This window comes from Oryzias latipes, chromosome 4 (assembly GCF_053564925.1).
Source record: "Oryzias latipes strain Hd-rR chromosome 4, Olatipes_Hd-rR_3.1".
Taxonomy (NCBI): Eukaryota; Metazoa; Chordata; class Actinopteri; order Beloniformes; family Adrianichthyidae; genus Oryzias; species Oryzias latipes.
In genome coordinates, this window is record NC_136240.1 from 21844999 (window position 1) to 21872838 (window position 27840).

The 27840-nt window shown below is 39.5% G+C and overlaps 2 protein-coding genes and 1 long non-coding RNA gene across 4 annotated transcripts; all 3 read right to left on the reverse strand.

Annotated features, from left to right (window-relative positions):
- Positions 1 to 2333: 2333 nt before the first annotated feature.
- Positions 2334 to 9744, reverse strand: LOC144991907 (uncharacterized). The gene is made up of 3 exons (XR_013655580.1): positions 9508 to 9744; positions 8356 to 8481; positions 2334 to 5357 (listed from the first exon to the last, which is right to left on the reverse strand). It is a non-coding gene; the product is annotated as an uncharacterized LOC144991907 (long non-coding RNA).
- A 5396-nt stretch (positions 9745 to 15140) lies between these two features.
- On the reverse strand, positions 15141 to 16354 carry LOC144991902 (uncharacterized). The gene is made up of 4 exons (XM_078946108.1): positions 16216 to 16354; positions 16060 to 16118; positions 15843 to 15992; positions 15141 to 15720 (listed from the first exon to the last, which is right to left on the reverse strand). Exons 1-4 carry the CDS (start codon positions 16218 to 16220, stop codon positions 15269 to 15271), a joined length of 666 nt encoding a protein of 221 aa, XP_078802234.1. The 5' UTR covers positions 16221 to 16354; the 3' UTR covers positions 15141 to 15268.
- Positions 16355 to 20554: 4200 nt separating this feature from the next.
- LOC144991904 (uncharacterized) lies at positions 20555 to 21690 on the reverse strand. Of its 2 annotated transcripts, none has more exons than XM_078946111.1 (4): positions 21581 to 21690; positions 21425 to 21483; positions 21208 to 21357; positions 20555 to 21130 (listed from the first exon to the last, which is right to left on the reverse strand). In XM_078946111.1, the coding sequence occupies exons 1-4, from the start codon at positions 21583 to 21585 to the stop codon at positions 20685 to 20687; spliced, it is 660 nt and encodes a 219-aa protein (XP_078802237.1). In that variant the 5' UTR covers positions 21586 to 21690; the 3' UTR covers positions 20555 to 20684. The 2 variants fall into 2 exon arrangements, with proteins under 2 accessions (XP_078802237.1, XP_078802238.1); XM_078946112.1 differs by having other exon boundaries at positions 21208 to 21370.
- Between the last annotated feature and the right edge of the window lie 6150 nt (positions 21691 to 27840).

Genomic DNA, 27840 nt, shown 5'->3' on the forward strand with positions numbered 1-27840 from the left:
GAGCAGCAGTGACAGGATTACGACGCAAAAGCTCACATCTGTCTGCCCATTCCAACTGCTCCACAGTTTCAGTTCTACCTTCGTGCTTCAGAATGCAGGAAAGTAAATTCTTCCAACGCATATCAGCTGAAGAAAATGAACAGAACCATGTGGGGATTCCAAGCTGCCTCACACAAGCCATGAGGTCTTTCTGGGCCGCCTGCCAAAAAGCTGGCGTACCTCTAATTGGTTTTAAAAATCGGTACCCATCATCAAATTCCAACATCCTTTTAATAGAATCATCACTTTTCAACAACTCTCCAGTAACTACTCGTTTATTTTTAAAATTATACTTACCTTTTCTTACTGCAATCGAAACATTTGAAACGACCTTTTCTAATTCTGTCATATATTGGGCAAAAAAAATATATTCCACATTTTGTGCAAAACGACAATCAGCATTAAGAATCCTGTTGTTAAAATATCGTGATAGAGTTAAAGGATGTTGTCTTCCATCATGATATGTTGGTCCACCCTTAGGAAACAACACAGGAAAACACTTAGCCTCATTTGTAATATCGGACAACAACTTCACCGGACTATTGCCTTCAGCGGGAGCTACATTCAAAATGTGATCAAAATATTGATCCAAAGCCTCTTGACCAATGTCTACTGGCATTAGACAAGTGTCCTGGAACATGCAATGCTGCTGTCTATCATGCAGAAGTTCATCTCCTAAAACATTTGAATCGTCAACATTTGCAGTGCATTCAACATCTTTTTCTACCACATCAGATGTTTCTTTACAAAAACCATTAATCCAATCATTATTAAATTTCACGTTGTTATAATAATAATTATGGGTTTGTAAAAACTGTAAAGCCTGCTTAACACGTTCCGTATCAACATACTGATATTCATAATGTCCTTTATAAGTAAGCTTCCGTTTTAATTTCACAGGCACAAGAGAACCCTCAATAGACATGCGTGGTAACAAATAAGTTGTTTGTTCAGTATTTGCAGGAACACAAGTAATAGGTCCATGCACGCCATTCTGTCCACCTTTGGGCAATGCTAACAGTTTCATAAATGGAATATGTAACGCTATTAGATGTTGTTCTAATTGATTTAAACATGCCAATTCCGCTGGTATAGGTTCAAGTTCTAAGTTATTTTTAACACTTTCAGCTGGTACTTTACCTTTCTTGATTTTAGCATGACACGTGTAACAAATCCACAATTTGCTTCTTGATGTTTTCATCCATTCACAATTTTTTGAGCAGTTTGCATTGCAGATATGCAAATAACCAGAAGTGATACATTGATCAGCGATAAGTCCAAGTCCTGCATTACTGTACAACTCTTTTTTACAATGTAATACTTGATGTTCAAATAACAACCTATGACATACACAACAAACAAACCCAGGTCCATCTTTAACTTTATCCAAAAATTGTTTCATAACAACATCAAACTCTTCCAACTGTTTTTTATTCAATTGTCGCTTCAATTTCATCCCATCCAACACACTTTTCCTAAAGTGAGGATCTTGACGATATTTTCTAGAACTCAGTGCTTTAACATTTTCTCTATGAGTAACATTACTCTGATATTTTCTAGAACTCAGTGCTTTAACATTTTCTCTATGAGTAACATTACTCTGATATTTTCTAGAACTCAGTGCTTTAACATTTTCTCTATGAGTAACATTACTCTGATATTTTCTAGAACTCAGTGCTTTAACATTTTCTCTATGAGTAACATTACTCTGATATTTTCTAGAACTCAGTGCTTTAACATTTTCTCTATGAGTAACATTACTCTGATATTTTCTAGAACTCAGTGCTTTAACATTTTCTCTATGAGTAACATTAATCTGATATTTTCTTTTACTCATTTCCTTAACATTATGTTTGTGTAACAAATCAAATTTATACTTGCTTTTACTCCCATTTTTAACACGATGTCTGTGTAAATCATCAGTTCTGTATTTTGCAGAACTACGTTCTTTAACCCACATTTTATGCATAGCATTTTCCCTATATTTATTTTTACTCAATTCTAATGCTCTGGATCTACGCAAAGAATCAGATGCATATTTCCTTTTACTCATATCTTTTTTCTTCTGTTTATGCAGTTCACTTGTTTGATATTGCATTTTGTGGTAAAAAGATCTCCTTTTTTTTTAGATACTTTGAAAAGGAAGATTCACCAACTGAATCACAACTAACATTATGTGGTTGAAAAGAACGACATCTTAACAGTGGTTTCTCAGAACAAATACTATTGCTTTTACACCAATTGGCACACCCAATTTTACCACTACAATGAACACAAACAACAACCTCGTAATATTTCTCACCACATTCTCGCAAATAAATTGCTTGATTTCCAAGTATTTTATTTACAGGGTTATACTTTCTCCATATGCTACCATTGTGTACAAAAATTTCTACTCCCAAAACATTTGAAGTAGCTTGAATGTCAATCTCACATACAAAACTGCCAACATATTTCATACGTGACTTTTGAATGTACTCAGACACTGTGGCATATCCTTTCTCCAGCAACTTCATATGAATGTCACTGTTCTTTAGCATAAACTTAACAACAGCCAGTCGAACTCTTCTATGACAATTTTCAGATCCACTAATGACTCGAGAAATAGCACGAAAAAAACTATTGCCATCATTTAATATGACCTCTGTCTTACAAATAGAACCAAGCGTTACATTATTAGTTGGAATGTCTTCATACTGCTTCACAAAATCTAAATCAATATGTTTTGACAACAAAACTGCACTCTCAAACGACAATGGATAAAAACTGAAAGCATTTTCAACTAAATTGTTACTTTGATAAATTTCACTGTTTTGGTGATCATTGTTAACCAATGCACTAAACAAAACTTCATTACAATCACCAACTTCAGACCTGCCATGTTTAACACTCTTGCAATCTCCTTCTGACAGCATTTCTGAGTCTCTTTTGCGTTGCCTCATATTATGACCCAAATTATTTTTTTCCATAGATTTACACAACCCAAAACAACGCTGCTGCTGAAACATTTCAACGCAAGTTACAACTTCATAATGACACTCATTTATATTTTGCAAATATATGCCTTGTTTAGATATGGCCTTACGTTGACAGGCATATTTCAACCAACGTTCATTGTGAAATGTATACACACTCACACCCAAGTAGTCAGCTGTAGCTTGAATTTCAACCTCTGTAGCCCAACTACCAGAAAATCTCATTCTAGAAACATTGAGATATTCATCCACAGACATATTTTCAGATCTCAAAAGAGAACTATAATTTCCAACATTCTTTTGTAAATGTGTGACAACTGCACGTCTTAACTTTATGTGATTTTTCTCTGTACCACTAATAACTTTGGACACAGCCCTAAAAAAACAATTGCCATCGGCTACTATATGATCAGTTTGACATGGAATTCCCAACATATCAACCTCTAGAGGGTTAGAACAAGCAGTGTTTTCACAATGCACATTCAGTTGTTTACACAATGCTTGTGTAACATCAAAATCAACAGGGTAAAACTCAAGTTTCTTTGATGAAACATCAAGAAACTCAACATCCAAACTAGCTTCATTAGCATCATACCATTTTGTCTTCTTTGATTCACGTTGCACAGTAGAAAGCTTACGCTTTCTGTTACTTTCATGCAACGGTAAGGGACCAGTTTGAACATCTAAACTGCACCCGAAACCAAACTGTGACCCAGTATTTAATCCAGTTTTACAATCCTTCTCAAGCACACTTTGTTTATTTTTCTCACTATGATCATTGTCAGTAACAGCAACGGATGCAATTTCAAAAGCCATTTCTTTCCCTGCAAGTGAAATACTCAGGCAACAAATATAATTGTATAAATCATTAAGACTAGGAAGGTACATGATAATACTTCTTCCATTTACATCTGCCATTCCAGTACCACTGCGTGCATGTGAATCCACCACAGCATAATGGCCGTTTTCTGAAATAACAGCACAAGTACTACTGCCTATGGTCAAAAAACATGTTTTATACTTGACAAGCATGTGCTCCAGTCCCTTTTTAAGAGTTATCACTTCACCACTGTCAACAAATTTACCATTACTCACATTAACAATCCCAGAAACGTATTCACCATACTCAAACTTAAATAATTTACCATCAATTTCAGAATCCATGGGCAAATCAGGTACTGACAAAAACTTCAAATTTCCAGGGATGATTTTGTTTTCACACACCGAGGAGTAAAGCTGATCACCAAGAAACACAACATGGTCCAAGTCTGTTGCCTCCCACTCAAAAACACTACGATGCGTGTGTTTAGCCATACTCACCAGGGCTATTGCCATGCACTGCACACCTCTGTTTTGAAGCTGCCGATCTCCTTGATGAAAAGATCCCCTTACACAACGTTCTGTGTCAAATCTGTTACAATTGTTTTCATTTAAAATCACTGAAGATGATTTTTTTTTTAAATTACTGCCCTTTTTTCCAATTTTCAATGTATTTTTGCATTCCATTAACACTTTACATTTATCGCCAACCACAATTTTGTCATTTAACTCCTGAACATGTTCTTTTATAAAACCAGTCTGTCTTTTGCCCAAAACTGACTGATTCACACGTGCATCCTCTGCTCCCAAACCAAATGTATTATTACACCCGTCCCAAGAAGCTTCTTTCACAAACATTGAACTAATGCCAAACCATTCTGCATTCAAAGACTTTTTCAAGTTCCAAATGTGCAACATCAAGTCATTAAAGCAACTGTTGAAGACAGCCACAGATGTTCCAATATTAGAAAACATTCCAGATGAATCTCGTGCACCACAATCAACCACAACAAAATACTCTTTGTGATGAATGACAGCACAAACGAAACCCTGCAAATCCAACAAACACAGATCTTCCTCCATCAGTCGCTCCTGCATCATTTCATACAACAGTGAAAAATCTTCACTCTTTGAATCACCAGAATACACAGGCTCATTGATAGCAACATCCCAAATTCTTCCAAACACACTGAGCTTTTCAGAAACCTTGAATAACTTTTCGGAATTGTTCACACATCCATCACTTCCATTAAATGAACAAACCAACTGCACACCTTCATTTCAAATATTATCAACATCAGCGTCCCTCCATGTACACACTGGAGCAACAACATGGTTGATTGCAGCCACAACACAACATGTAAGCGATGTTGTACTATCACTTGAATTTGTCAATCTTACTTTCATTCCAGAAATCAAAGGCCTCTGTATTTGCTCCAGACAAACACAACCAGAAGTTTTACCTTCTTCCTGAACCTTACACACTTTGGTGCGACGCATATTAAATCCCTTCTTTCGTGGCATCTAAAAAAAAAATAAAAAAATGAAACCACCATTAAAATAAAATTCTCATTTCTATTATGTATACATAAAGCAATACATTTATACCACACAGACAAATAATCAAAAACATAAAATTAAATATTCAGACTATTGGAAAATAGTTATACACAAATAAATGTAACATGTGTCCTATAATACAGTGGTCCCCAACCCCCGGGCCGCAAATAATAAATAACTTACTTTACTTCCGGTTTATTTATATCTGAATCTGAAAGATGTTTTATTTTGAAAAGATGCCCGATTCTCTGTGTGACTGTCACACCCGTCTATGTCACCAGTAATGTATGGAAGCGATTCAGTAGCATTAATAAAAAGCAAAGTTAAAACCAGAAATGCTTTTTCATTTTCAAAAAGAAGCTGCATTTTGTTGACTCAAAAATAAAATGAAAAAACAATCCCCCAAAATGCTTTCTTTTCCTTCCTCAAAGCTTATTCTGTCACTTAATTAAAATGAAAATGGTATTTGACATTTCATTTTCAAGTCGTTCTCTGGTAAATGTGTAGCATAATTCATTTAGAAATGTTTAATTTGACCTTTAAAATGGATTAATAGAAATGCTTTTCTGATTTTCAAAATGAAGCTGCATTTTTTGACTCAAAATTAAAAAGAAAAAGCAATACTTCAAAATGCTTTATTTCCTTCCTCAACACAGCTTATTCTGTCACTTAATCAAAATGATAAAGAAAATGGTGTTTGACATTTCATTTTAAAAAAGGTCCACGGTAAATGTCTAGCAAAATTCATTTAGAAATGTCTAATTTGACAATTAAAATGGATTAACAGAAATGCTTTTTAATTTTGAAAATGTAGCTCAAAATTCAAATATAAAAGCAATATTTCAAAATGCTTTTTCATTTTATACTTCAATCCGCCTATTCTGTGTCATAATTAAAACGAAAATGCAAAGAGGGGATTGCATTTTAACATCCACCCTGCAAAACTTGGAGCAATATTCATTTCTTAAACACATTAGCAGAGGGGGGGTGGGGCGATGACGTCACTGCTTTCTCCGTGTGTACGGCCGCTGTCGCTGAGAGACCTGGTGTGTCTGTGTTCGCATTAAGATCACCTAAAACTGGGTCCTGTTCACAAACCGCTGGACCTGGCCTGCTCAAACCTGGATTCCTGGATCTTAATGCGAGAAATGCAGCAGAATGTTCCTTTAGCTCCCTCTTGAATCAGAAGCTGTGAATCCCAACCCAACTTCTTCAGCGTCGTCTGACCGCACGGATTTACAAACATATGATCAAGCAGAGCAGGCCTTTAATAATAATCATAACAGTAATAAAAGCACATTATGAAGATAGTCTCCTGCAGCTTCACGCTGAGTGAGTGTTTTTGGTCCAACCAGCAACCGTTTAGCATGGAGAAATCTGTCTGTTGATGGAGCTCCAGCTGTCAAACAGCAAATTTAGCTGCAAATAAATTTGTAAATATGTGAGAATTACATCAGTTTTTATTTTGTTCTGGACACCACTGGAAACACAAATTCATATGATGGTTTCTCGGATCATCGTAGCAGCATTTCCGCCTTCAGCGATCGGAGCTTCGCGCTCCGCTATGAAAAGGCAGCTGGCGGTCCGAAGATAAAAAGCTTGTCTGCGTGCGTCAGGAGGAGGACCGCAGAAGACGGACATGCTGCTAGTTAGTCCTGAGAAGCTGTGCAAACTCATCAGAAGTTCACAACCATCACAAAACCCTCTTCTCTGCCACTAACAGTCTGCTCCTGGTGCGTGTGTCTTTCAGCAGGCGGACACACGGAGAAAGCAGTGACGTCATCGCCCCGCCTCCCCTCTGCTAATGCTTTTAAGAAATGAATATTGCTCCAAGTTTTGCAGGGTGGATGTTAAAATGCAAATGCAATCCCCTCTTTGCATTTTCGTTTTAATTATGACACAGAATAAGCGGTTTGAAGTATAAAATGAAAAAGCATTTTGAAATATTGCTATTATATTTGAATTTTGAGCTATTTGATGCAGCTACATTTTGAAAATTAAAAAGCATTTCTGTTAAACCATTTTTATTGTCAAATTAGACATTTCTAAATGAATTATGCTACACATTTACCATGCACCTTTTTTTAAATGAAATGTCAAATACCATTTTCTTTATCATTTTAATTAAGTGACAAAAAAGCTGTGTTGCAGTATAAAATGATAAAGCATTTTGAAGTATTGCTTTTTCTTTTTAATTTTGAGTCAAAAAATGCAGCTTCACTTTGAAAATAAAAAGCATTTCTATTAATCCATTTTAAATGTCAAATTAGACATTTCTAAATGAATTATGCTACACATTTACCATGGAACGTCTTGAAAATGAAATGTCAAATACCATTTTCATTTTAATTTTAATTAAGTGACAGAATAATCAGTGTTGAAGAAGGAAATGAAAAAGCATTTTGGTGGATGGCTTTTTCATTTTATTTTTGAGTCAAAAAATGCAGCTTCATCTTGAAAATTAAAAGGCATTTCTGGTTTTGACTTTGCTTTTTATTAATGCTACAGAATCGCTTCCATAGTAACACAGACCAAGGTGCTCCTCTCAGTCACGTGATAAGTTATCGCTAAAATAAAACCCAGGAGCTAGCAAAATGAGTAAAAAACAAACGTCTTTGGAAAGTTTTTTTTGCATAGGTGAAAAGGCCCAGCCAGGAGACAGAAGAGGAGCCTTCTACTTCCAGAAAAAAATAGCTACATTTTTCTTTTTTGCACCATGAGTGGCAGAAGGGGGGAGGATGATGAGAGCCATGCAATGTTCTATCCATGGGTGTCTAAATTAAAGCTGGGATGTGTGATGTCACACATCTGTTCCTCCTTCTGCGTGGCGTTGCTACAGTAATCCTCCACCAACATCTCAAAGACCTGTCCGTTAACTTAAAAAATGTGCAATCAAGTTTATTGAAACAAGGTTGGGGATCACTGCTATAATAGATTATTAAACACTGCAAATTTAACTTACCTTTACCAAACTCTTTAATGGCTTACAAAACACAACGTTCTCTGGAAAAAACAGCAAACAGCTCCTCTCTCTGTTGTCCAGACAAAGGTTTAGTCACTGGTGTGGAAGATCCCTCAGAGGAAAACTCTGGAGTTACAAATAAAAATGTAAAAGGAAAAACATTTAATTCAAACAAAAATAAATACATAAACAAACTTTAATAGACATGAAATGGTAGATGCTCTCTGGGAGGCTAATCCATAGAGGAGGTCCATTAAAACTGAATGAGGCCTTGCCGTGTGTTTTAACTTTTGGGATAACCAAAAGGCCTGTATCAGAGGACCTCAGGGTCCACAGGGGATCATACATTAAAATCATATCAGACAAATATGAAGGCCCAAGACCATAAAAACATTTATAAACTAATAATAACGTTATCAATCCTAAAGCGAACAGGAGGCCAAGCAGCCATTTTAAAATCTGTGTGTGTTCCTGCAAATATATTCATACTGGCTGCCACACTTATAGATTATATGAAAACATTTATACACAAATAAATTTAACATGTGTCCTATGAAATTATTAAACACTGAAAATTTAACTTAAAACCTAAAAAGTACAAAATAGGTTGGAACTGATCTTCAGTGGAAATACTCACGGGTCGGCACGCGTTCAAAATGTATTATATGTGAACTGCTATGTATTTGATCAATTAGAAAGGAGTTTCACTGGTTAATGTGGTTTAAAAACCGTAAAAACTACATTCGAATATTTAATTGAGAACTACAAAGATGGTGGATAGACTACAAAAAAAAACGATCTCTGAAACTGATAGAAACTTGTTGTTTGTCGACCAGTATCGATTCTACATGTCATTTTGTACATTTGTGTCCGTTTAAAAAGAAAATTCGTCGGTTGGTTTGCTTTGAAAAGTCTTTTTAAAATTACGTTCGAAACAAAATGCCCGCCATCACTTCCGGTTCAACGAAGTAAAAGGTCAAATTATTTGCGTTCGTCTAATCAATTTTAAGCAACTTTTACGGTTTTTTATTCAATAAAATTGATAATCAGAAGGTGAGTAGTCGTTGTGGCGATGTAAAAAAGTGTCGATGGTCGATTAAAGTAATGGTTCGTTTACAAGTCGCGGGAAAATTCATAATGGTCGTGACAAACCTCGAGTCAAATTGAAGGCGTCCTCGGCGCAGTGCGTCTGGCAAGGTCGAGTTCTTCTCACTGGGGGTCCTGTAGTCTTCCTTGCTGGTCAGGAGCGTCGAAGATCGAAGTGCAGAGGAAATGAGAAAGTTCTGAAAAGAACTGATTTGCTCAAATTCGGCAAGCTTCAGCGAAATTCTCTGTGGGGTGTGATTCTCCAGTCGTCCAGCAGGGGTCGAGCAGAGGGAGTACTCAGACGAAAATGCCCTGCCTTCAATGGCTTGACCAGCTGCTTGACTTGTGGTTTTTCCCATCATGCATTTTATCGTTCGTATTTGATGAAGTAGATTGATTACATGTTATTGCTTTCATGAAATAATAGAAGTTCTACTTCGTTTAGTTCCGTATGTATGTGTAGAACATTTTATAGTAATTATTTTATTGATCATTAGTCCGTTAGGGAACATTGTAGCTGTTGGGTTTGTGCCCCATTGGCATGAGTTCTCCCATGGACCAATCAGACAGCTCCGTTTTTAGTTTGATCCCAAGGGTTAAAATCTAATAAAATTACATTCCAATCCCAAAGTGGTGGTGTGTTGTCTTCTTTGTGTTATGTCTGTGTTCAAAAAAATGTTTTGTGGGTGATTCTGTTAGATACATCTCACAAGAAACGTTTGCTATTCAGGGGTTGTGACGTCATACTTCCCATGATGCTTTGCTGGTGGGGGAAGCCTGCTGCATGTGAACTTTGTCAAAGAACAACAAAATCTTTTACAGCATAAATACTTAACGGTCACCTGCTACCTAGAGGCCGAATTGTAATCCCTTTGACTCTCTCTGGTGGACTTTTCTTAGAAGTTCAATCGGCTGCTTTATTTAAGTTGAGAAATCTTCATATCTATAAATATAAAGAAGTCTAAAAAATTTTTCAAAACACAACTGCCCTTACAGACAATTAAAAGAGGAGTTGAAATGTATAACACGGTGAAGGAGTTTTTGTGCAGAAAAAGTACCATTAGTAAAGCTGGTAGCAGTGACTGCAGACGGGGCTCCTGCTATGATCAATAGACAAACAGGTTTCATCACTCACTGTAAAGCTGACCCAGACTTTCCAAAATGTCTGCATTACTGCTGCTTCATTCACCAGCAGGCCTTATGTGCACAAGTGATTGGCTCTGGACACATGATGACTCCTATTGTGAAAATCAACACCTCAGCGGCAAAGCAAAACAGCACAGGATTTTCAAGGTGCTATTGGAGGAGATGTCTGCTGAATATGGTGAATTTGAATTTGGTGAATCTGAACTTGCATTTTTGACTGAAATTACTGAAAAACTAAATCACTTGAACTTCGAGCTGCAAGGCAATGGCAAAACTATATTTTATTTATGGAACAGCCTGCAGTGTTTCTTGAGGGGATCTTTTCTGCCAGGAAACTTCAGGAGTTTGACAGACAGGTGACCAGCTGTGCAGCTGTTTGTGTACAGGGAGAGTAACAGGGGTGAAAGGACACAGCCCTGGGGGGATCGGGTGCTTGTGGTCCGAGTATCTGAGACGAGCTTCCCCAGCCTCACATACTGCTGTCTGTCCGTCAGGAAGTCTGTGATCCACCTGCAGGTGGAGTCAGGCACATTCATCTTGGAGAGTTTTTAATACCAAAGATGTATGAAAGACATACCGAAAAAATATGTCTTTCAGTGTTTAACTGGCTGTCTTTGGATTATGCATGCCTGAGTAATGGCCATTCTTACTACTCATCTCTCTGTTCACTGCTTGCTAATTTACATAGCAGGGGTCCCAGCAGGAGGGGGCGGGGTTGTAACACGACTCCTTCAGCAGAGCCAGGCTGAGAGAGGCTTTGACATGTAAGATGTTAGATGTTAGAATGCCAGATGTTAGAATGACCAGTTCATTTTATATCTATGAAAATATTCAGGGAGCTATGGGACATGTTCAGCTTTAGGTCTGTGAAAATTGGTGTCGATTGTTGAAACATAAGTTACCATAAAAAAAATGTTTGTTTGGAGTCTAGACAGATTTAACACAGGTTTTTGGATGAAAAGGATTTTTTATAAATCATCTGTTACACTTTTAAGTCTGAAAAAAATATGGAAGGCAGCAAACACAGATCCCTACCGTTTTTAATTTTTTTGTGCTGATATTTGAAAGATAAGTTATGCAAAAAAATAGGTGTTTGCAGTTTTGCCTAAAAAGACGTTTTCGGACCTTTTTGGATGTAATGCTCTCTAAGATGTCACCTGTAACTTCAATCATTCTGAATTTTTTTAGGAAGCAGTAGCACATAAATGCCTATGAAAGTTGAATTCTTGGTGCTGATAACCTAAACAGAATTTATGCTAAAAATCTTTGTTCAGTCCAAAATTTCATTAAAAAAATCAAGTGATGAAGTTTATCGTAGACCCTATAGTGTTACATATCAAAGCTGGAGGTTATTAAAGGCATCTAATTCTGAAATCTCAGCTTCCTGAGACAAACGGCTGATTTATAATAAATTTCTATTATTTGGGTGCACATAATCGACCACTTCCTGTTACGCAGGCACCGTCAGGTGTACACCCATGAAACTTTACATGATGAGAGAGGACCCTTCTGAGTATCTCCAGTTTTAATTTCATGCACATCGGACAAAGCAAAGAGAAAATACAGGGCAGAATGTGCCCAATGCAATAACTAGGTGGCGCTATAGAGCTCGTCCAAGATTGTCATATCCATGGGTTCAGAATAGAAGCTTCATCATATCCATTGAATTTCAGTGAGATTGGACAAGGAATGTGCACGTGAGAGCAACTTTTGTGTGCATAGCGAGATGCCCAACTTTGCCGCTCTGTCACGACCACACCCCCGCATTGAAAGTTATGTTTTTTTGTCAGAGTAAACTTCAATGGCTTTTCAACAGGTGGACGTCATTTTCAGGTGTGTCGGCTCATCCTACTCGGAGCAGTGATGCTCCAAGTAAAACATGTCATTTCCTCTTGCCAGCAGGTGGCGCTACACTTTTTCCAGATTTTTTCACTGCAGATGTGTTCAGAGTCAGACTACAATCATGCACATCAATTTTGGATCAGATTGGATTATGCATGGCTGAGTAATGGCCATTTTTCTTTTCATGGCGTGTTTTCGAAACGACCTCCAATTTTGACGCGCCGCCATGGTCACAAACATCCATAAAAACTTAAAAGCTTTGCAATTTAACATCGGACATGTGTCTAGTTTACAAAACCAAAGTTTGGAGTCATTACTCTCAAATCTCTAGGAGGAGTTCGTTCTAGAGCGAGGCCTGCAAATGACCAAAATACAGCAAAAATGACATATTGTCATCAAAATATCAGACTTCCTGTGCGACTGACAGCTTGGTCCCAAGAGACTTTTTTGTAGGTTTCTATCCGATGAACATGCCCTGTTAAAATCAGGTTTGTACTATAAAGCATATGGAGGTGCTCGCGAAAACAAATTTTGCAGGTGGCGCTATCGAGCCATTTTTGTTTACCTATGCCGTTCTCCTATAAAATATGAAATTTTTCGCGACTCCTGATGTGTATACAAAATTTGGTGAGTTTTGGGGTATGTTAAAGGCCTCAAAAAGGCGACGGAAAAGTCGGAAGAATAATAATAATAATAATAATAATAATAATAAACCTAACAGATACAATAGGGTCCTTGCACTCCGTGCTCGGGCCCTAATAAACCTAACAGATACAATAGGGTCCTTGCACTCCGTGCTCGGGCCCTAATAAACCTAACAGATACAATAGGGTCCTTGCACTCCGTGCTCGGGCCCTAATAAACATTCGAATTACAATAGGGTCCTTGCACTCCGTGCTCGGGCCCTAAATATAGGAGTGGCAGATCGGCTGCTCTTCACTAACTTGTGACCGGGGTTTAATGTGTAAGAAGTCATAAGAAAGAAAATCCAAAAATGGTTACAAAATTTTGTTTCTCCTTTACTGATTTGTGTTTTAAATAGTAAACATAAAAAAACATTCATCACAGACTCAAAATTGGGAGCACAAACTCTCTTTCATCCTTAAATTTCAATAAGTCCAGGTACAGTCCAGATTTACAGACAATCATCTTCAAGCCGTACTGAGGGTCTCAGCTGTATGGGAGGAAGTGCTGCCAAGTGTCCAGCAGTAAGAAGAAGGCAAGAGAAGCCGTGTTCAGAAGAACCCATTGATGGAGGTTACAGAACTGTAAAATTTGAGTCTTCTTTTGTGTTTAATAGTTATAATTCAACAGTGTTAACTGAACTGTGTTACTAAGGATTTTTAAATCAGGAAACAGATATAGAAAACTTAATAAACGGAAATGTATTACTGATTTATTTACTTATTGATTTTATTAACGTATTTTATTTTATTGGAATGAGAGTTTTATAAGTACATTTTGTACAGAACACTCTTAACCCTTGTGCTATCCAAGACACTTTAACGTTGGGAGTTGGGTCATCTAGACCCACTAGACAGTGCGCTGAACCTTTTTTTCTTCAATGATTTGTGATCTTCACTGGTGTCCATGGATTACATGAAATCTTTCCACCTTTATCCACCTTTGTCAATGTATGGAGAACATGTCAATTTAAGGGTGGGGTCATCTAAGAAAGCACAAGGGTTTATAGAGTATAGGTAATAGTATAGTATATGTTCCAAATAAATTTACTGGTTCTCAGATACAAATTGCGCGTGTGTGTGCTGAAGTTGCGGCCCAGCCTGACCTAGACTCTGCCTTCAGTGGCCCCCAGGTAAATGATTACATTTGCCTTTGCCCACTGGAAATGTATTTCAAAATCACAACCAGTTAAACTGTTCTGCATGCACTCACGTGCACACACACGAGAAAGGATCTCTCCCAAAACTGCATGTTTGAGACCTTGAGTCTCCAATAGTTAGTGTGAGAGCCGACTTTGATTTCCAGACACTACTGGGACAGCAAACTTGCTTCATAAAGAGTTTGACAGTTCTATAAGCTATGATAACGTGAGCCGATTAAACATTAGAAACAAAACATTTCTATAAACTGATTCAGTACCATGAATCAATCCGACAAAAAAAAAACAAAAAAAAAAAAACACATTGGATAAAGGCATATACATTACAGTAACTACCCTAAATTGAAAACTCAAAGTATGAAAATTAATATTTTGAAATAAAATCTAAAAAAAAAAAAAATTCCATGAGTCAAATATGTTTAAGTTTAGACCAAAGGGAAACCAGAGGGCACTTCAGACTGAAGATATTGCCATGACGAAGAAGCTCCATTTATGATGAGGTTTTCAGTTTGAGTCCTTTTTGAAAAATAGTTCAAAAGATCTTTCAGAATTGAGCCTAGTTTTTGGAGTAGCATTTTCTGAAATATTGCTTTTATTTCTAAAATGCTTTCGTCATGCTTAATTTTTTTTCCAGCCAGCGTTTAGCTCCAGGTCAACTATGCTCATTTTGGATTGCATTTATTTAAAAGAATTTTTATTCAGCCATTTTGTGGAAATATTCCAAAATAGTCTAAACTGCTGGGACTGAGGCAGTTTTTTTTTTAATGCCTTTAGTCTCAACATGTAGATTCTCTTTAAAATCTTAAGGAAAAAAAAAAAAAAAAAAAAAAAAGTGTAATTGTTTTAAAAAGGAAACAGTAAAGACCAGTTAGAGAAGCCCCCTTTATTTGATAAACAGAACCAGCTTTTCTAAAGGTTAACCTGAGAAATCATTAGTTGCCAGCTGCTCCACAGACCACACATGCTCACTTATTGACAGCATCACCACAGGGATCTTCAGTAGCCTCCTTTGACTGGACCTTTGCCATGTTGAGATGTTTTACCCGTGTGTGGAAACACTGGCTCCTGAGGCTGCCGTAGTTCTGTTGGGGTGTAGCGGAACTGACTGAACAGCAGCCGCTTCTGGTTGTAGCGAGAACGAGACTTTGAAGCGTACACCTGATCCTCCTCACTCACTGGAGTGAAGACGGGCTCGTCCTCATCCTCATCCTCGCCATCAGATGAAGAGCTCCAGCTCTCCTGCTCAGCCCCTCCAGTCTGACTGCTCTGTGCACCGTACTGCTGAGAGCCAGAGAAACTGTGGGCTCCCCCAGCAGTGTAGGGGCCACTGTAGCTGCCATAAGTGCTGGATTGTCCTGTAGGTTTCTGATGGGATGGCTTGGATGGTTCCTGTCCAGAGGACATTGCAGTATACCATGTGGCCTCAGAGCTGCCACTGTCTGAAGGACCTGGAAGTAATTGTTTTAGTTTTAAGCAGTCATCACAAGACAGATCTGTTGCGATCCATAGTCAGTAAGTGTTTGTGTAAATATCGGATCTGTTTGTGATTTATATTTAGTAAATGTTTCACCGCCAGCAGTGTTGCTGCCATAAGACCAGGGAAAACTGCTGTAACTGTCCAGACCACCAGCTTGCTCAAAGGTTCCCTCATAGACTGGCTTTGATGGAGCTTGTCCAGAATATGAGCGTGGAAGCCACATGGGAGAAGGAACACCACTACCTGTAAAGAAATGCTTTGTTAGAAATTGTCATCACCAGTTCCTGTGCTTTGCGTAAAGAAATCTTACCTCCTTGTTGAGGAAAGCAGGTGATGCTTCCAATGAGCAGACAAGAAATCCACAACACCCTGCAAAGTGACAAAGCAAATTTACATGTTTTCTCAATTAAGCAATCCTCTTGAAATGGAAGAACTATATTAACAAGTTAAAGCCCAAACTACTAACCACATTATGCAGCAGTTTACTGGACTGATGTAGCTCAAAGCTCAGTGACATTTTAGAATGGGACCTGCTTTTAAGAGATTATTCAACCTGAAGTTGATTGTGGAGTGGAATCAGCTGCAACTGATTTAGTCTTCTCTATGGTGACAATGGAATGGAGTGTGAATCAGTTGTTTGCAGATGATACTGTACTAGTGGCTGACTCAGAAGAGAGCTTGGCACGTCTGGTTGAGGAGTATGGAAAGGTTTGCGACAGAAGGAAGTTGTGAGTTAATGTGGAAAAGAGTAAGGTGATGAGGTGTACGAGGTTAAAGGGTGAATGTAGATTGAATGTGGCATTAAATGGTGAAGTTGTTCGAAGAGGTAGAATGTTTTCAGTATTTGGGGTCGTATGTCTGTGTGAATGGTGGAATAGGGGGAGAGGTAGAGTTTAGAATAAACGAAGTACGAAAGATATGGGGGGGAATGAAGAGAGTGTTTGAATGTAGGTCACTGGGAAATGATGCGAAAAGGAGATTGTATGAGGGTGTGGTGGTGCCTGCAGCGTTATATGGGGCTGAAACATGGAGTCTGAAAGTGGTGAAAAAGAGGAAGCTGAATGTAGTTGAGATGAGGTGTTTGAGGAGTATGTGTGGTGTAACGCGTATGGATCATGTGAGAAATGAAGTCATCCAAGGGAGAACTGGTGTGATGCGAGAGTTGGCTTATAGAGCAGAGCAAAAGACACTGGCATGGTTTAGACACGTTGAAAGGGAGCAATTAGTGAAAAAGGTGTACGAATCTGATGTGAGTGGAATGAGAATGAGAGGAAAACCTCGAACGGGATGGACAGAGGGTGTAAAAAGCGCGCTAAATGCAAGAGGGATGACTGTGGTGCAGGGGAGAGAGGCTGCTCAGGACAGGGACGGGTGGAGAGAGTTTGTGTATGAATGAATGGATGGGGGTGGTAGAGGTCTGGGGCCTCATTTATAAAACTTTGCGTAGAATTTGCGTCAGAAGTGGCGTACGGATGAAACATAGGATGTGCGTACGCACAGAAATATTCGGAGTTATAAAACCGTGCGCATGCACATCCTACGCATCTTTCTCTTAATAAATCACAACCAATTCTAAATGCTGCGCAGCTTTTGCGGCCTCATGACACGCCTATAGTTGCCCATAAATAGTCCGTGAAACGCCCACAAATGAATATTCATTGATTGCGAAACCATGCCAAACACGGAGAGAAAATCAAAAAAACGTAACTTCACTCAATGTGAAGTAGAAGTTATCGTTGGCGAGGTGGAAAAGAGGAGAATAATGTTGTTTGGAGGGCACAGTGTGAGCATTACTAATGCCAAAAAGCCACTCACGTGGCATTGGGCATTACTAATGCCCAATGCATTACTAATGCCAAAAAGCCACTCACGTGGCTTTTTGGCATTAGTAATGCCCACACTATGCCCTCCAAACAACATGAGACGGCGGCAGACGCTGTAAATGCTGCAGCCTCACAACCTCGGACCGTGGTTAAATAAAAAAGAAATGGTCGGACATCAAAGTCAAGGCAAAAAAACGTCTAGCGCTGAACCCCCCCCCCCCCCCCCCACACACACACACCCGTGTCTGCCACGGGTGTGTGTGGGGGGGGGGACACCGGAGCTGACCCCTCCTGATGAGAGACTGGCGGCAATAATTGGGGAATCCCTTTTAAGTGGAGTGGTGACTGAGGCGCAGGGGGACACCGACGCCCCAGATGCACCGGGTGACACCCCCCCAAAAGCCCGCAGAGGAAGTCAGAACCGGCTCATAAGCCACTCGTCCTCGTTTGCCAACAAGTCTCCTTGCTGTCTAAAGATGCGTTCACTCCGAATTCTTCCATTTGCCACATCTTCTAAGAGCGCAAGATCAGCCATTGTGCGTCATTACGCATTGTGATGGGCCATTTTATTTCCCTCCATTTAATTACATCTGACAAGCTGCAGATGTCGGTAATAATCGACGTGGAAATGGGAAATTGATCAGCGCAAATGTAATTTCTTGTTGCTTTCTGAATGGTTGAGACATACGCCATCTATGTTTTATCAAAAATAAAACAAACTAAAGGCATATGCATGAATACCATAATTCCATAGCTTATGAAGAAATGTTTTAATATGAAAACAACTTTCCCCAGTGGACAATTAATCCATCTATCTATCTATCCATCTATCTATCTAATTGCACCTATCTGCTCCGCCAGACGGACACATTATAAACGCGGCTAATCAGTTTTGTAAATTATTTTTTTCTGTTAACTATATTATTTATGGGCTGCACGGTGGCGCAGTGGTTAGCGCTCTTGCCTCACAGCAAGAAGGCCCCGGTTCAAGTCCCGGCTGGGGGACATGATAAACTACATCAACGGGGGACCTTTCTGTGTGGAGTTTGCATGTTCTCCCCGTGCATGCGTGCGTTTTCTCCGGGATCTCCGGCTTCCTCCCACCATCCAAAAACATGCTTCATAGGTTAATTGGCAACTCTAAATTGTCCATAGGTGTGAGTGTGAGTGTGAGAGTGAATGGATGTGTGATTGAAGACATTCTACCCTGCGACAGACTGGCGACCAGTCCAGGGTATCCCTTGCCTACGCCCAAGTGGCCGGGATAGGCTCCGGCAACCCCGTGACCCCGAAAGGGAATTAACGGTCAAGAAGATGAATGAATGAATGAAAAAAATGAATGATGAATATATTATTTATGAGGATGAATTGCACAACATGCCAATATTGCAGAACATATTTCACTTTTCTTTTTGCAAATAAGTGTTCATTTGAGTTTCTGTTGTAGTTTTTGTTTGATTTTTTTGTTTGTTTCACTGCTGATCGATCAAACGGGTGTTCGTGTAGGCTGTTAATTGTAAGACTTGCTTTGTGAAGTCTTCATGTTATTTCTGAGAGACAGTATTGCCATTTTCACTTTTACGTGTTTCTTCCATCTGCCGACGGCGTCGCCGTTTCTCATTTCACCCGTTTTTGTGCGTACGCCTGGGTCAGAGCTTGCGTGAAGGACCGCACATTTTCCCGTCAAGTTTGCTTTTTATAAATCTCAACTATTGCGTAGAGAGTGGCGTACGCCTTCTTTTGTGCGTATGCAACGTTTATAAATGAGGCCCCTGGTCTTGGTATGAAGCGGCAAGGGGAACCAGCCTTGGCTGAGGCCCTGCTGTGGAGGTGCCCACACTGGGCTGTGCAGCTGACCCTGGTGCAGTGTGGTGTGGCTTAGACCAGTCACACACACACACACACACTGAAGGAGGAAGGTTTGGGGAAGAGAAGGTGGGAGGTAAGAATGTGTGCCCTGTCTAGGCTACCCCACTTTAGTGGGACACAGCCTGGGTATATAGATGGATGGATGGATGGATATATGGATGGTGACAATGGAAAAACTCAGTGTAACAAAACATTTTACAAATATTTAATTTTCTGGTTGATGGTATTAATGCATTTTGGGGGTTTTGTTTATTGAACCAACTCACAAATGTCATCTTAGCAGCATTGTTAGCAGGAACTAGCAGAAGAGAACACATTACTCGTGTGTTTGTTTCACTTCACCGGCTTTCAGTTGAATCAAGTTCAAAATCACCCTGCTAACCTATCAATGGTATGACTCCATCCTATTAAAGACCTCAGTCCCTTACCAAACACTTCACTCACAAAATGCAGAACTGCTGGTGGTTCCCAGAATTTCTAAAAGTACGGTTGGAGGTAGAGCCTATAGCCACCAAACCCATTTTATGGAATAAGCTCCCAGCTCATATAAAAGAGGCAGTCAGTTTCTATAATCAAAGTTAGGCTTAAGACATCCTTTTTGGACAGGCTTATTCCCAGACTAGCCAAGAGAATCTTTAACTTACTAAGATGTTTGAATTTAACTTTACAGTTAGGAGTTAGTAGGCTGCTAGAAGTTTGGAGCTGGGGAAAGTATGGTGCATCAGGGTTCTGTCCTCTATTCTCATCTACTCCTCCTCTCCTCTATTCTTGATCGTTTATCATTTAGGTCTCCATGCTTCATTTTGGTGCAGTGCGATTCATGCATTGTCCCCCTTTCCCACTCTCCTCTGGGGGAGCGGGAGTGATTCCCGTTGTCCCATCCGTGCTCGTGTACTGGACCCTGTCTCTGGCTGGTCTGGCACCCCCAGCCAACCAACAGTTTGGATTGCATTGATGTAAAAAAACAAAACAAAAAAGGCTTAGGCCATTGTGGAAATATTCCAAAATAGTCTAAACTGATGGGACTGAGGCAGTATCCTTTATGCCTTTAGTCTCAACATGTAGATTCTCCTTAAAATTGTAAGGAAAAATTTTTTTAAAAGGAAACAAGTCAACAGTTAAAGATCCCTTTATTTGACATACAGAACCAGCTTTTCTAAAGGTGGCCCTGAGAAGTCAGTGGTTGCCAGCTGCTCCACAGACCACACATGCTAACTTATTGACAGCATCACCACAGGGATCTTCAGTAGCCTCCTTTGACTGGACCTTTGCCATGTTGAGATGTTTTACCCATGTGTGGAAACACTGGTTCCTGAGGCTGCCGTGGTTCTGTTGGGGTGTAGCGGAACTGACTGAACAGCAGCCGCTTCTGGTTGTAGCGAGAACGAGACTTTGAAGCGTACACCTGATCCTCCTCACTCACTGGGGTGAAGACGGGCTCGTCCTCATCCTCGCCATCAGATGAAGAGCTCCAGCTCTCCTGCTCAGCCCCTCCAGTCTGACTGCTCTGTGCACCGTACTGCTGAGAGCCAGAGAAACTGTGGGCTCCCCCAGCAGTGTAGGGGCCACTGTAGCTGCCGTAAGTGCTGGATTGTCCTGTAGGTTTCTGATGGGATGGCTTGGATGGTTCCTGTCCAGAGGACATTGCAGCATACCATGTGGCCTCAGAGCTGCCACTGTCTGAAGGACCTGGAAGTAATCATTTTAGTTTTAAGCATTCATCAGAAGACAGATCTGTTGCAATCATCTTCAGTAAATGTTATCACCTCCAGCAGTGTTGCTGCCATAAGACCAGGGAAAACTGCTGTAACTGTCCAGACCACCAGCTTGTTCAGAGGTTCCCTCATAGACTGGCTTTGATGGAACTTGTCCAGAATATGAGCGTGGAAGCCACATGGGAGAAGGAAAACCACTGCCTGAAGAGAAATGCTTTGATGTTAGAAATTGGCATCAGTTCCTGTGCTTTGAGTAAAGAAATCTTACCTCCTTGTTGAGGAAAGCAGCTGATGCTTCCAATGAGCAGACAAGAAATCCACAACACCCTGCAATGTGACAAAGCAAATTTTCATGTTTTCTCAATCAAACAATCCTCTTGAAATGGAAGTACAACATTAACAAGTTAAAGCTCAACCTACTAACCACATTATGCAGCAGATTACTGGACTGATGTAACTCAAAGCTCAGTGACATTTTTAGAATAGGAGCTGCTTTTAAGAGATTATTCAACCTGAAGTTGATTGTTGAGTGGAATCAGCTGCAACTGATTTAGTCTTCTCTATGGTGACAATGGAATGGAGTGTGAATCAGTTGTTTGCAGATGATACTGTACTAGTGGCTGACTCAGAAGAGAGCTTGGCACGTCTGGTTGAGGAGTATGGAAAGGTTTGCGACAGAAGGAAGTTGTGAGTTAATGTGGAAAAGAGTAAGGTGATGAGGTGTACGAGGTTAAAGGGTGAATGTAGATTGAATGTGGCATTAAATGGTGGAGTTGTTCGAAGAGGTAGAATGTTTTCAGTATTTGGGGTCGTATGTCTGTGTGAATGGTGGAATAGGGGGAGAGGTAGAGTTTAGAATAAACGAAGTACGAAAGATATGGGGGGGAATGAAGAGAGTGTTTGAATGTAGGTCACTGGGAAATGATGCGAAAAGGAGATTGTATGAGGGTGTGGTGGTGCCTGCAGCGTTATATGGGGCTGAAACATGGAGTCTGAAAGTGGTGAAAAAGAGGAAGCTGAATGTAGTTGAGATGAGATGTTTGAGGAGTATGTGTATATATATATATATATATATATATATATATATATGTATGTATGTATGTATGTATGTATGTATGTATGTATGTATGTATGTATGTATGTATGTATGTATGTATGTATGTATGTATGTATGTATGTATGTATGTATGTATGTATGTATGTATGTATGTATGTATGTATGTATGTATGTATGTATGTATGTATGTATGTATGTATGTATGTATGTATGTATGTATGTATGTATGTATGTATGTATGTATGTATGTATGTATGTATGTATGTATGTATGTATGTATGTATGTATGTATGTATGTATGTATGTATGTATGTATGTATGTATGTATGTATGTATGTATGTATGTATGTATGTATGTATGTATGTATGTATGTATGTATGTATGTATGTATGTATGTATGTATGTATGTATGTATGTATGTATGTATGTATGTATGTATATTTAAGACATTTTACTGTTCAAGCAAATTCCAGTAGTTGGCACTCCAAATAATCCTGTAAAAAGGGTCCAATGGAAACGTGACCTTAAATATTAGAGACAGTATTTCAAAAATCTTTGCCCAATAAGGAATGATTTTGTTGCAGTCCCAAAATGTGTGGGACAATGAGGCAGGAACATGTCCACAAGGTTCACATGAAGGGTCCACTCCTGAAAACATTCTTGATCATTTTTTCCTGGACAAGTGCAGTCTGTGTAGGATTTAGAACAGGATTAAACCATGTCGGCTGCACACTGATGAGGAGTGAACTTATTGCTGAGCCTTTATTCACTGTTCTTCCCTAATTGTTGTTTTCAAGTCCAAACTCCAGGCTTCTTTCAGATGATCCAATGTAGCAGTACATTCAGTGTTAAAAAGATTATGATACATTATAGAAATTGAACCCTTTTTCAATGGAAAAAATAAATTTTTAACACATAAAGGATTTTACAAATATTTAATTTTCTGGTTGATGGCATTAATGCATTTTGGGGTTATGTTTATTCAAAAAACTCCCAAATGTCATCTTAGCAGCATTGTTAGCAGGAACTATCAGAAGAGAACACATTACTCCTGTGTTTGTTTCACTTCACCGGCTTTCAGTTGAATCTAGAATAAAGTTCAAAATCCCCCTGCTAACCTATAAATGGTATAACTCCATCCTATATTAAAGATCTCATAGTGCCTTACCAACCAAACAGAACACTTCACTCACAAAATAATTCTAATACCTGTCCTTACTATTAAGATGTTTGAATTAACTTAATAACAAGAACAGTTAGGTGTTAGTAGGCTGCTAGAAGTTTGGAGCTGGGGAAAGTATGGTGCATCAGGGTTCTGTCCTCTATTCTCATCTACTCCTCCTCTCCTCTATTCTTGATCGTTTATTTATCATTTAGGTCTCCATGCTTCATTTTGGTGCAGTGCGATTCATGCATTGTCCCCCTTTCCCACTCTCCTCTGGGGGAGCGGGAGTGATTCCAGATTCCAGTTGTCCCATCCGTACTCCTGTACTTGGATCTGGACCCTGTCTCTGGCTGGTCTCGCGCCCCCACACGTCCCCCAACTTCATCTGGATGAAGCCCATCTGCTGGACCATTCAGATACACAGATGTAGAGTTAGATAAGCTCATTCTTTTTTAGGAGTTCTGGTACATCGCCTGTCCATCCTGGGGAGGATCCCTCCTTCATGTGGGCACCCCTGAGGTTTCTTCTTTTTTATTTTCCTAGAATCCATATTTTAGGAGTTTTTCCTTAACGAAAAGAAGGGTTTAAGGACAGGGATGTCCAGTTAAGTTTAGTCTGTTTATTTGATTTAAGCCAGTATCTATTGAATTCTTTGACTTCATGTTCTTTATGATTTCGTGTTTATTATGCAATTACAGGTATGAAGTTCATTGACACGACTAATGCTGTAATATTGGGCTATATAAATAAAATTGAATTGAATTGAACTAAAGTTATGCTTGAGGTTTTAAGGGTTTACTCTGAGTAAACAGCTTTTTTTTAGATTTCTAGTATTCTTTTTTAAGGTGGTTCTAGTTAGAAAGCTATTCCTGAATATGGACAATGATGAAAAACTGTTAGCTTGTACCCAGTTTACACACAGATTGGATTTCAATGAGAGTCAGGAGTCCAAACTTATCTTTTACAGTTTTACTTGCACAAGGAGTGACAGAGAAATTACTAGGGATGGCCCGTTTGACACGGGGCTTCGGAGCGCGGTTCACCTTCATGAAACAGTGTTTCGGCACAATGTTTCGAAGCGTGTGTCAACCAGCGCAGATCACGTGATTGATGACGTATGACGCGCCAAATGCATCATTCACCTGAACCAGGTTTCAGATCTCAGGTGTGTTTGATCAGAAGGGCGTGCTGTTGTCTATAAATACAGATGAATCCCAAACAACGTTTCCCGACCAGTTCTGTTGTTTCCCGTGTATCGTAAGAATCAACGTCATGGCACCCGGTAAAAAAAACGTTCTGTGGCTTGGGATCATTTCAACTTGATTTCTCCAAATAAGGTAATACACTATTAACGATATTTTATTAGTAGCCATTGCTGATTATGTCAGTTTTATAGGTATGTCAGTTGAAAGGAATCATTTTTATTTTTTCCATTTCTTTTTTAGGTGCAATGTTTGATTTGCAAACATGAATTTGCATATAATGACAGTACATCCTCCATGATGCGACATCTCCGCTCCGTTCATCATGTTGAAACTCCGCAGTCGGCAAATCAAGCCTTCAATCCACCTCATATTGGTAATAAGAATATGTTCAACTAATGGCACACTAAGGAAGAATTAAAACAGATTGTTACGGCGGGTGGTTGGGGGAGTACCCAGGCGCAGAGAGGATGAAGCATAAGGTCAAGGTGGATAGGGGCTTTAATAATAACAAAAGGCTACAAACCAAAAACCACCGCATAAGCAGGCTAGAAAACTCGAAACAGTATAAAACACTCGAAACAGGGGAAGAGCCGAAATATAAACTATGGACCAGCACAGGAGGAAGGGAATGACAAGACTTAAATACATACAGACAAACGAGACACAGGTGAACACAATCAGGCAGGATGGGGAACCAAAGTAAAACTCACAACAAAACAAAACAGGAAACCCTACAAACTAAAACAGGAAGTGAACTGAAAACATCACAGAACAAAAAGGAAACAAACCACAGGGGCAAAGAAACAGAAACCGTAACACAGATAGCTCAGTGGAAAAATCAGTGACATGAGAATGGTGAGGTTGTCTGTTCGAGGCTCAGCTTCTACAATTAATATATTTTTTTTTATCTTCATATGTATATTTTGCAGTGTCAAGAAAGCAAGAACTTGATTCTGTATTGGTGGATATGATTGTAATGGATGCACAACCATTTTCAATTGTTGAAGACAAGGGCTTCAAGGTAAGGTGGCTAAAATTATATAGCATTTACATTATTTATGTTTTTGTGTACATAATATCAGATCAATAAAGTACAAGATCATTCATCAATATGGCCTCCCACTACCTAATATACATGATTTGTAAACATGTAATCTTTCTTCCAGGTGACAGGCCTGGTTACAGACTGTGCTCCCAACATGGTTGCATGTGCTAATACATTACTGCTTCGGCACATAATGTGTTTTGCACATATGCTTAATTTGGTGGTGAAAAAGTCCCTTTCCCAAACCCCAGAACTAGAGGATATCCGAAGTAAGGGGCGTAGGATTGTCGGTCTTTTTAAATCCAGCACCACAGCGAAGGAGAAGCTGTCAGAGATGCAGCGACAGCTGGCCAGGCCAGAGCACAAATTAATACAAGAGGTGAAACATTTTCTTTTTTTTATCTAAGATTTTACATGTTTTTGCAGTTGTTTATTGTATTACTTTCTTCTCTCCTTTAAAACGTGCTTGCTGTCTTATCTTAGGTGGAAACAAGATGGAACAGCACATTTAATATGTTGGAAAGGCTGTTTAACCCTTTATAGGGCAAGTGACTGTTTTTGGTCATTTCCGCACCTGTTACTTATCACGCCCTTCTCCCGTCTCAGTGAGTTCAAGAGTCATGGGATCTTTCCCCATGACTCAGTAAAGATCATCCTCCATTATAGCTTACTCAATTGTGCAACTTGACCAATCAGCAGAGAGCAGGGTCACATCAAATTTCCCTTTTTCTCCAAAATGAGAAAAAGTTGCTTTTGCAGCTCAGTTCACTGGACATTTTCAAAGGAATCGTCAAAAATAACCATGGTAAGTTGATGAAACTCATACATTTTATTGTTGAATAGTTGTGTTAAGTGTTGACATATAAGTTGTTTGGGGAGAATTTATTGAAATGAGTGAAAATACGGCATGAAAAATGCAGGCACCATATTTGATCATATGCCCTTTTCACTAAAAACAAAATTTTACTTGGTATGTCTGTTTTTGGACATATGCCCTATGCATCTAACAAACCATATTAGTGCATTTTCTTTACAAATAAAGAAATACAACTTAGAATATTATTTTTTAATGTTGCCAAATGTTTTATATCACTATACAGTGATTCAGAGAGAATTTAAACACTGTTTTTAGTTTATGAATAGTGATAAAGAGTGATTTTTGTCAGTTTATGATGTTATGACACTTGTTTTATTGCATGTGTTTAATTTTTAGCTTCCATCAATCTTTTATGGCAAGAGGAGGGAGACTGCTGTTGTGCCAGTCCACCCTGACATTAGTGATGATGATGAGGATCAAGATGATGATGTGTCAGACCCCGACTTCGCCCCACCCACCAACAACCAGGACATTCCCAGACACTCACACACAAGTGTCTTCTTTCTCTTTCGGCTTTTCCCATCAGGGGTCGCCACAGCGAATCATCCTTTTCCACCTCACTCTATCATGAACATCTTCTACCCTAACGTTAGCCAACTTCATGTCCTCTGTTAAGACATCCATGTATCTCCTCTTTGGCCGTCCTCTTGCCCTCCTGCCAGGCAGCTCCATCTCCAACATCCTTCTACCAATATATCCACTATCCCTCCTCTGAACATGTCCAAACCATCTCAGTCTGGCTTCTCTGACTTTGTCGCTAACACAGGCAACGTGAGCCGTCCCTCTGATGTACTCGTTCCTTATCCTGTCTAACCTGGTCACTCCTAAGGAGAACCTCAACATCTTCATCTCCGCTACCTCCATCTCAGCCTCTTGTCTCTGTCTGACTGCTACCGTCTCTAACCCATAGAGCAGAGCTGGTCTCACCACTGTCTTGTACACCTTTCCTTTGAGTCTTGCTGGCACTCTTCTGTCACACAACACTCCTGACACTTTCCTCCAACCGCTCCAACCTGCCTGCACTCGCCTCTTCACCTCTTTTCCACAATCCCCATCACACTGAACTGTTGACCCCAAGTACTTAAACTCCTGCACCTTCTTCACCTCAGCCCCCTGTAACCTAACGCTTCTACCTTGATCCCTCTCGTTCAGACACATGTATTCTGTCTTACTACGACTGACCTTCATGCCTCTTCTTTCCAGAGCAAACCTCCACCTCTCTAGCTGTTCCTCCACCTGCTCTCTACTCTCACTGCAAATTACAATGTCATCCGCAAACATCATTGTCCAGGGAGATTCCTGTCTTACCTCGTCTGTCAGCCTGTCCATCAGCA